The following is a 9,510-nucleotide window of genomic DNA, read 5'->3' as shown; positions in this document are numbered from 1 at the left end:
AGAGGGTCGAGTCTGTGTGCCGGAGGGTGGGACTCGGGAGCGCGGGAAATGCCCGGCGCGAAATCAGGGGACCCGGTGAGCGCCAGGGTGAACGAGATTCCTGTGCTCGCGCCTCGGGATAGGCAGGGAGAAAAGTTGGGGGCGGGGCTTCTGGTCAGCGTGATGCGAAATAGGCTAAGGGCTAGATCGGAGCCGGAGCGTGGCAGCGCAGGAAACCTAGGGCGAGGCCCGAGGCGAGACGGGCGGGGGCGGGACTCGTGCGTGGAGCGCGTGATAGACTGGGTCAGAGGCGGCGCTTGTGATTGGCAGGCTCAGCCGGGGGGCAGGGGCAGGGGCGAGGCCGCGGGGGGGGGGGGGGGACAGAGGCAACTCCAGAGTCGAAACCCAAGTAGTGAGGGCGGGACTAATGTGAGACGTGACGCAGGATAGGCCAGGGATAACGAAGGGGGCGGGACTCCAGTGAGAAGCGGGGTGTGTGGGCGGTGACCCCGGAGGTAGGAGTGGTGGTGTCCTTCCCGTGTGTAGCTTTATTTTAATTTTGTCTATCGTTATTATTAGTAATTTTAATTTGAGAGAGAGGAAGAGGGAGAAAGCGAGCCACCAGGTCTAGGACTTGAACCATGGTCGACCGTGTGCGAATCCAGCGCCTTAAGTACCACACCACCTGCCCGCCAGGAGTCTCGCCTTTTTAATATCTAGTTTTTGCACGAGTAACTACCGGAGCTGTTTATATTTCTGCATGGTTCTCGGCTCATCGCTGTGGAGCATTCCAAGCGTTCCAGCAGTGGGGAGCCCCGCCGACGGGCACAGAAGCCCAGAAACCACGGCCTGACCGGAGGAGCTCCCTGCACCCACCCCTGTCCTGCCACAGCTCCCCGGGGCCCATCTCCTGTCCCCGCCTACCGGGGGCCCTCCTCTTCTGCCTGCTGCTGCAGAGTGCTCCGTGCGCGCCCAGGTCCTCCCGGTGCCCTGCCCTCACTCCGTCCTGTTCTGGGAGGAGCGCTGACTTCTGGGGGTCTCATCATGGTCCGTTGGGCCTTCAGTTCAGGGCTGGCCAACCTCCCCGAGCAGCTCTCCTTCATGGGCAAACTTGCTGTGCAGCTTTCTGGGTGAAATGCCCTCCTGCTCTCTTGCCTGCGGGGCTGCAAGGAGGCCAGGAGGCTGGCACCCAGCATCCTGCAAGGCCCTCCTTAGCATAATCGCGTTTGTTCTCTTTTAGGGAGAGACTTGAAGTTGCATGGTTCTAGAGTCACTTGTGTCATAGCACACACTTAGGTTGTTTTCCCTGAAATAGATGAAATTCCTAAACAGACTGTTTTTAATCTTACAGATCTTGGACCTTTTTAAAATTTTTTACCGTGTGTGTGCGCGCGCGCTCGCTCACCTGAGACAGGAAGAGAGAGACAGGGGAAGTGAGAGATCACTTCACCCAGTGGGTCTGGAAAGGCCTGCACCTGGTGTGATTTTCAAACTGCCGGGTCCAGACTGGAACCACCATCAACCATGTGGGAGTCCAGCGCCATAACCACCATGCCACCTGCTGGCCCAGATCTTGGAAAAGGTGCTCTGACTAGAAACTGCCTTAGGGTTTTGTAAGGCAAAGGAGGTGTTGTGGAACTGCAGCGCCCAGGTCTTGCCAGGCCTTGTGCTTCGTCTGGTTTCAGTGTGAGAATTAGTGCTGAGCCCCACTCAATGCTGACTTAGCCAGGTTGGGTGGCTCAGACAGCCAGCCTACGTCTCCAGGTCCAGAGGCTGGAAGCCCAGCAGAAGGCTCCGCAGGCCCAGCTCCTGCTGGGGCTTCTGTCCTGGGCTTGGGTCTGCTGCCCTTTGCCTGCGTCCCTGACCACAGAGACCCCGGGACCTGCCGCACCCCTCGCTGACGTGGCCAGAGGGCAGGAAGGCAGCATGCCCCGCGGGCAGCCCTGGCAGGATCGTGCCCAAGCATAGCTGCAAGTGCCATGCTGGGTGGGCTGCAGGGGTACCCAAGGGGTTCCCAGCCTGGCAGAGCCCGCTCTCCGTACCTGCCTCCCCTCTGAAAGGACGGTGGAGGGCTGTCTGAATTTACCCAGCCTCAGGTTCGTAGCCCTGGCAGGGGAGGAGCGGCCTCCTCCAGAGAGGGAGCGCCCCGGATGGCAGCAAGAAGGAAGGGCCAGGCCACCCCAGGAGCGGGGAGCACAGAGGCTGACCAGTGGGGGCTCCAGGCCCTCCTGCACGGGCCCGGTTTGGAAGGTGCATGCTCTTGAACCTGTATTTGTGACCCCAAGACCTGGCAGTGCCCAGGCAGTGCATCTTCGGGACCCCTGTCATGGGGAGCCTGGCACTGGAAAGCAACAGAGGCCAGCAGGTGGATTAGCAATCATGTCGCTGGACTCTCACGTGGCTGACCACGGTTCGAGTCTCGGACTAGGTGGCTTGAACCTCACGCTGGGTGCATGTGCATGCGTGCTCAAGGTCCCGGAGAATGGAGGAGAAGGGATTGTGGCATGGCCGTCTCTCCTGGGAAGTGATTTCTCACTTTCTCTCTCACTGTCTCTGTCTCTCTCTCCAGTGAGCACATGTACCCTAAAGCAAAAACCTCTACTGTGAATGAATGAATACAGCAAGGACAAGGCAGACATGGGTGAAGGCTTGGGCTCAGCGGCTCCTGGGTGTTTATTACCACGCTGTGCCAGTGGGCACAGGTGGCGACCATGCCCGTGGCACGTGGGCTCCACGAGTGTTGTGGAGCGTTTTCTCCAGCATGGCTTTGACGTACACCACGCTGGCTCCTGGACATCGGGGCAGTGAGTCGAACCTCAGGCTTGAGAAGCGAGGCCCAAGTGCAGAAGGACCTCCTGCGCGTCCTCGTTGGTGGCGCGGCGTGGGTGGCCAAGGGACCTGGTGGCCAAGTCTGTGTGGGACGGGCAGCCGTGCCTGTGGGGTGGCCAGCTCGCATCTAAAACAGCTGGATCATCGACTCTCTGGATTTGCCAACTCCGACCCACTTCACTGGAAGGGCAAGCGGGTCGTTAACCGACCCAGAGCAGGCGCTCACAGGCGGGTCTTCCCCAGGGCCACACCCTTCGTGCTCCCACGTGCCGCAGGATGTTTTTTCTCCAAGTGGAAATACTCGATTTTTAAAAATTTGCTGTGGGGCCAGCAGGTGGCATGGTGGTTGAGGTGCTGGACACCCACATGGCCGATAGCGATTTGAGTCCCGGACCTGGCGGTTTGCTTTCTCACTTCCCTCGCCCTTTCTCTCTCCCCCTGGGTAAGCACATGTGCCCTATAGCAAATTAAAAAATAAGAAAAATTCAATAATTATTAACAAAGCTTTGCTGTAGGCCATGTGCACTTGCCGGAGAGAGAAAGCACCCTGGGGAGGCCACTGCGATCCCATCTGCCCGCAGGGTTTTCGGTATGCACACACACACTTGTCAAGCCACCGGCTCCAGGACTTGAACGCAGTCGGCCGCGTGGGACCCAGCTGCCCAACCACACGCCATGTGGGTATCTGGATCCTGGCTGGCAGTAGCTCCCTGAGCGGTCCTGCTCCCCCAGCCGACCAAGGCCCACACCTACAGGTGAACCGCAGACTCAGAGGTGAAGTTGCATGCCCCTTTCCGCAGCGTGTCCACACTGTCCGTCACACAGCAGCTGCCCGGGGCCCAGCTGGATGCGGCGGGCCTGCGCTGCTGCTCAGGGCCATGACCACCCTCGCTGCTGACCCCACGAAAGTGGCGCAGCCTACTGGCCCTGCGGCACGGTAGCTGCCCGTGGTCTCTCCCGGTCTGACTGAGGAGGGGACTTTACCAGAGCGGTGTCTGCACAGGGACACAGGATGAGGACGTGGTGCCAGCCACCCACCCTCTGGGGTCCCCACCAGGAACCCCGCCACTGCACAGAGGCTCCCGTGTGGGCCAGCCCACGTGCAGTGGGAAGCAGGGACCTCCCCTCTCCTGTCCTCAGGGGCTGTGACGGGCGAGCGCAGACACCTGCAGGGGCAAGACACGTGTCGTCCCAGGTCCGAGAGGTAACGGCTGCCTGGCCAGCCCATGCCACGCGGTGCCGCCGCGGTCAGTCCCGTGTTTGCACCTGTCCTGCCTGTCCCCTCTGTGTCTACCTGGTGCCCCCCAGGGGTTCTCAAGTCCCCTGAGTCCTGCACTGGGGTGGGGCGCACACCTGCCACTCCCACGTGGTTCTCCACAAAGCGGACGTAGCCCTGGGCCTGGGGGGGCAGGTCCTCCCACTTCCTGGCACCTGTGGTGTCTGCCTTCCAGCCAGGCAGGGTTTCGTATTCCACTTCGACCTTCTGGAGAGTCTCCTGGTTAGCTGGGGAGCAAATGGGTGTGAACGGGCAGGCTCCAGCTACGTGCAGGTGAGCGGGCGCCCGGGGCGCAGGCACTGTCCCGCTGCTGTGGCCCTTCCAGATCGGGGGACGCACCCACCCACCCTGAGCAGGAGTTCACCAGCCAATCAGCTGGACCCTTCATGCCCATTCAGCACGGGGCTCCGAGGTCCCACCTGAAAAGTCCAAGATGCTAGAAACCCGAGGCATCGGGATCCCTGAGGACCCACACGAGTGTTCAGACTGCTCGTGGGACACGCGTGGTGTGAAAGCTGTATGGAGCTGTATTTTTTTGCATCAAAATGAACGTGTAATTTAATTCCATTTCCCGTGAGTTTTTGGAAGCCTCCATATGCCACGGGGCCATGGCATGAGACCCAGAGGGTCCTTAGAGCCACCACAAGACCCAGAGAGTCCTGGGCACACACCTCCCTTCGCCTGCCGAAACGTCGGCGGCTGCTTGCCCTAAGGTCATGGCGCAGGACGCTCAGACTGACGACACCCGGTACCTGGGAAGTAGGGGATCCTCTTCCCGCCCAGCTTGTACGAGACGCCGACCTTGATCTCCGCCAGGGCGTCCAGGATGTCCAGCTTGGTCAAGGCCAGCCTATGCGGGCAGGACGGGCCACGACACGTCAGCACGCTGGCGCCTCTGGCCTTCGCAGCGAGTAGGAAGCAAAGATGATGCACACCCAGAAAACAGCCACGACGGCCGGGGGTGGGGGCGCCCCATCTCACAGCCTCCAGACACGGCCTCTGCTTGCCTGGCCCACGCAGGGTCCTGGCGCTGCCTGCAGCCTGCTGGTCAGCATGGCGCCCCTGTGCCGCCCTCCTACGCCCCGCCTGCCCTGCGGTGGAGCCTGAGGTCCTGGCCGTGGCAGCCACCTTCCAGGCTTCTCTGGGGGCCAGGCCCGTGCAGAGGCTCTCTGGGTCGTCACTCCCCCTTCGCATGTTCCTCCCCATGGGGCAAGCCCAGAGGTTTCCAGTTGGAGACCTCCCCATGGGCCCCTTGCTGCCCAGCAGCTCTGGCCAGTGCAGGCCGTGCTGCCCCGGTGCTGCTGCCGTGTCCCGCCCCGCACCCACGAGCCCTGCTTTGCCCATGAGGAATTCGGGGTGTGAGCCACAGACACCAGCCGGCTGCCCGGTGCCTCTGCGTCCCTCTGGCGGGAAGGGGGCTCTGGGTAGTTCTTGGGCCGGCAGGCGTTTTGGCTCAGACTCTCATCCTTGTGAGAGAGGCAGGCAACCCCCAGGCTTGGCTGCCCTGGCCCCAGGGGGAGACGCTGCAGGGGTAGACGCTGGGACCCGCCTCACTCCGAGCTTTCCCCCCCAGAAGGCTGTCCCAAGGGTGGGCAGCCTGGTTAGTCTGCAGAAAGCCCTGGGCCAGTGGCCGGGCCCCCGGGAGTCACTGCCACGGTTCCAGCTGGCAGGGAAGGCTGCCACCCCCACACCCTGAGGCCCTTCTCCTGTCCCACGGCAGGAGGCAGCGGCTCCCAGAGGAGCTGGCTCTGCACCCTCCCGAGGGGCCCTCACCCGGGCAGGTCTGTGGGAACCCAGCTCACTCCCACTGTTCCCTCTATGAGGGGCCTCAGGGAGCCTTCCCGGGTGCCTTCCCGCTTGGGGTTCTGCCCTGCTCAGCTCTGGGAGGGAGTGCCAGCACCTGGGGCAGGGTGCAGCCCAGAGTGCCGCGGCCCGGCAAGGCCCGTGACCAGGGTGTCCCAACCAGCTGGAGCCCCGCTGAGCTCAGCAGGGCCCAGCACCCGCCAGGTGGGGTGGGGCTTTCAGGAGCCACCTGCCGCCCTCCATCCTGCAGCCCAGCGTGGAGGGCCTGCACATCACCGCCCACAGCCACCCACCTGCTGTGGCCCGGCCGTGGGCTGGGCCAGTGGGTGGGAGCCCCTCACGGCCGCCCTGGGACCACAGCCTGCCGGCTCCTGTGCTGCCAGGCGGGGTGGGGGAGCTTACGCTGTGAACCCGTTGACCATGTGGGCGTATCCTTGGATCACTAGGTCCAGCCAGCCACAGCGCCGCCGCCTGCCCGTGGTCACCCCCCACTCGTGGCCGCGGTTCTGCAGCAGGTCTCCGATCTCCTGTGGGCAGACAGAGCTGGTGTCCCGTGGGCAGTGACTACAGCCCGGTGGCCAGGCCTGCCCGTGCTGGGGTCCCCTCCTCTGCCTCCCACTTCTTAGCTCGGGGGGGCTGCCCTCACATCGGACCTCGCACATTCCCACGTTCCAGCACACACGTCCCAGTGGAGGCTCAGGCCAGGCAGCCTCGTGGGCCAGTGCGGGTCCCAGCAGGTACATCCGCACCTTAGCCCACGGCTGGGCGGCAGGGGCAGGCCTGGCCTGCAGCCGCCTGCCTCCCTGGCCCTGCCCTCTCAGCTCTCGCCACCTGCACTCCCTCCCTGTTCAGGACCAGACCCTGCGGCCTCGCCCTGCCCGGGTAGGGCTGGGGACTGAAGATGAGGCTGGGCCTCTGGAGGCTCAGGCGGTTCTAGCTTGCTGCGACAGGGACACGGCGCCCGAGGCTGACAGTCTGGCGATGGGCTGAGAGAAGATGCCTTGCATCAGGTCTGGGGGGTTAGGAGCTGCAGGGGGGGTGTCCCGAAGGGCAAGGAGCCCGCGCCCCTAGGGAGGCACCGTGTGCGTGCCTGCCCGCTCTCAGAACCCTGCCTGCACAGTGGGAGCTGACCGACCCCAGCCACGGTGGCCCCGAGGGGTCGACACTCACGTTGACCTGCTCAGTGGGGAAGGCCCCGATGCCCACACGTGTGGTGTAGGCCTTTACCACGCCATACACGTCGCCGATGTTCTGGGGGGGGATGCCCAGGCCTGTGCACACGCCCCCCACTGTGCAGTTAGACGACGTCACGAACGGGTAAGTTCCTGCAAGGCAGACAGCACGGGTCACCCTGGCCCTCAGCCCCCTCAGCAAAGGGCTGGGCGCTCCGACCTGTCGTTTGCCCTGACTGGGTTCGTGGGGGACAGGCCTCGGGGCAGGGTGTGCTGGGCCTCGTGGCTCACATAAGAGTCGGCTGAGGACAGGTAGAGGTTGCTCCCAGCTTGGACGGAGCCAGCCGGGCCACCGGGGCGCTGGGCGGTGGACTGCCGTGTGTGGGGCCAGGCGGGCAGCCAGACCTCCCAGCCTCTCGCCCCCATTTCTTCAGATGCTAGCTGGCCTTCTCTTCCTCCCTCCTCTCCTTTCCCAAAGCCGGGGAGCTGAGAGGCCGCGGCGCCACTTTGTGGCCGGGGAGATTGGGGTGACACCCCTCTGCACAGAGTGGTTGACGGGTACGCACCAAAGTCGATGTCGAGGAGGGCGGCGTTGGCGCCTTCCACCAGGATTTTCTTGGGGGGGCCGTGGAGCGCCTCGTACATGAAGTACACGCCGTCCCGGACCATGGGCCTGACCCGCTCCGCAACGCACGACGATGGGGGTCCCCGGGGCCCCGGGAAGGCGGGCGGCGAGCTGCGCCCACGCCGAGATGCTGTGTCCTCGCCGCGCCCGCACGCCAGCGCAGTACCTTGAGCTTTTTCAGCTGGCCCTCGACGTCGACCTCCAGGGTGGGGAACATGGACTGGTGCTGGTGGGCCAGGTTCTTGAACCTGCGTGAGCGACCGTTGCCGTGACCCCGCGGCCCCTCCTGGCCGAGCAGCTCCGCACAGCCACGGCCTCCCGCCCTCTGCCCGGGCACCTGGTGGAGAATTCGCCGAAGTCCGACAGCAGGTCGCAGACGCGCAGGCCCGTGCGGGCGGCCTTAGAGGAGTAGGTCGGGCCAATTCCCTTCTTGGTGGTGCCGATACTGGGGGTGGGCAGGGGCGTGAGGGCAGAGCCTGGGCCAGCACTGGCCCTGCCTGGCCAGCCCCAGTAAACTCCAGGGCCGCCGCAGGGGACAGGGCTGTGGGCGGGAGGTGAGGGCAGGGCACCAGCGTCTGCGGCAGTGGCAGCCAGCGAGGGTGCCGCTCCGGAGAGCGGTGCGCCAGTCCCGGGTGGCGCGGCCCAGTCTTGGCTGCCGTGGCTACCATGAGGCTAACGGTGCTCTTCTGAAGGTCTTGGGCCTGCAGCCCCCAGCCTGCCAGGACTAGACGCCCTGGAGGACCGCCGTGGAGGGCGGGCGCCCGGGGAGCAGCACCTACCTCTTCCCCTCCTGTGCCTGGCGCTGCACTTCCTGCAGCCCGTCCACCGCCTGGTGAAAGTCGAACACTGTCGGTGGGCATGGGGACAGAGGGGCAGAGGACAGAGTTCAGTGGAACCTCACCTGTGGCTGGCATGCCCGGGCCTCCTGGGAAGGGGCAGGCAGGCTTCACAAGGAGATCGGATGGGGAAGTCAGTCCTGGCTGGGGACAGACTGAGGCTGCTGGGAAGGGGCGGGCAGGGTTCACAAGGAGAAGACCGGGTGGGGAGGTCAGTCCTGGCTGGTGACTGACTGAGGCTGCTGGACCTGTTTCCCTGTCTGCCCAACCAGCTCCCACCTTGACACTCTTTGGGAGGGAGGCCATGTTGCTGCCTGATCCCAGGGGTGTCAGGGAGAGCAGCCAGCTGGCCTGGGGAAGGGGCGGTGGGTGGAGCGTGGACTCACCCAGGTGCGCCCGGTCAGAGATGACAAGCCTCTTCTCCCAGTCCTTCAGACCTGCAGGACAGCACGCGGGTGGGCGGGACTCCTGGCCGTGAGCGGCCGGTGAGGTGGGCCGTGGTGGGGCCGCTCACTGCTCTGGGGCAGGGCGCACAGGGAGCAAGACAGCCCCTCCCTGCCCCCTCCCTGCCAGAGGCCCTGCCCCAGGTATCTGCCCACATGCCTGAGGCTGAGGAGCAGGACTGATCCCAGGCACGCCCACCCTCCTCTGCACAGCCTGCCTGGCTCCCCCTGGCGGCCCGCATGCTCTGCTCATCCCAGCCCTAGCCCAGCCCTGCTCCCTTCCAGCCCCTCGAGCTCCTGTCTGCCCCGTTGCAGGGCAGCCACCTCAGCTGGGCGCACCACAGGCCTCCCTGCTCACTCGCCAGCGTGCCCAGCCAGACGCCCACTGAGGCCCAGGACCCACAGTTGACCCAGTGGCCCCCAAGCACGAGTGGGCGTCTCCTAGGGCCGTGTGTCAAATACTAGGGCCTGGGCCCTTCCCAGACTCCCTGAACCCAGGTCTCAGTGCCACCTGGACCAGGCCGAGGTAGCTGCCACACTCGGGCTT

General features: G+C 64.5%; 1 protein-coding gene across 1 annotated transcript in view; it reads right to left on the bottom strand.

Moving 5' to 3' along the window:
• Nucleotides 1-2,621: 2,621 nt before the first annotated feature.
• ADSS1 (adenylosuccinate synthase 1) overlaps nucleotides 2,622-9,510 on the bottom strand; it is a 17,909-nt gene continuing 11,020 nt past the window's right edge. The window contains 10 exon segments of the mRNA XM_006160077.3: nucleotides 2,622-2,988; nucleotides 4,162-4,311; nucleotides 4,837-4,934; nucleotides 6,290-6,414; nucleotides 7,058-7,212; nucleotides 7,626-7,751; nucleotides 7,850-7,932; nucleotides 8,022-8,129; nucleotides 8,464-8,530; nucleotides 8,907-8,957. Of these exon segments, the coding sequence (XP_006160139.1) occupies nucleotides 2,936-2,988; nucleotides 4,162-4,311; nucleotides 4,837-4,934; nucleotides 6,290-6,414; nucleotides 7,058-7,212; nucleotides 7,626-7,751; nucleotides 7,850-7,932; nucleotides 8,022-8,129; nucleotides 8,464-8,530; nucleotides 8,907-8,957 (1,016 nt within the window). The 3' untranslated portion in view covers nucleotides 2,622-2,935.

The sequence above is a fragment of the Tupaia chinensis genome, unplaced genomic scaffold, assembly GCF_000334495.1.
Source record: "Tupaia chinensis unplaced genomic scaffold, TupChi_1.0 Scaffold000671_2, whole genome shotgun sequence".
Lineage (NCBI taxonomy): Eukaryota > Metazoa > Chordata > Mammalia > Scandentia > Tupaiidae > Tupaia > Tupaia belangeri.
The sequence above is the reverse complement of the archived record's forward strand: the minus strand, read 5'-3'. Positions and strand labels throughout refer to the sequence as shown.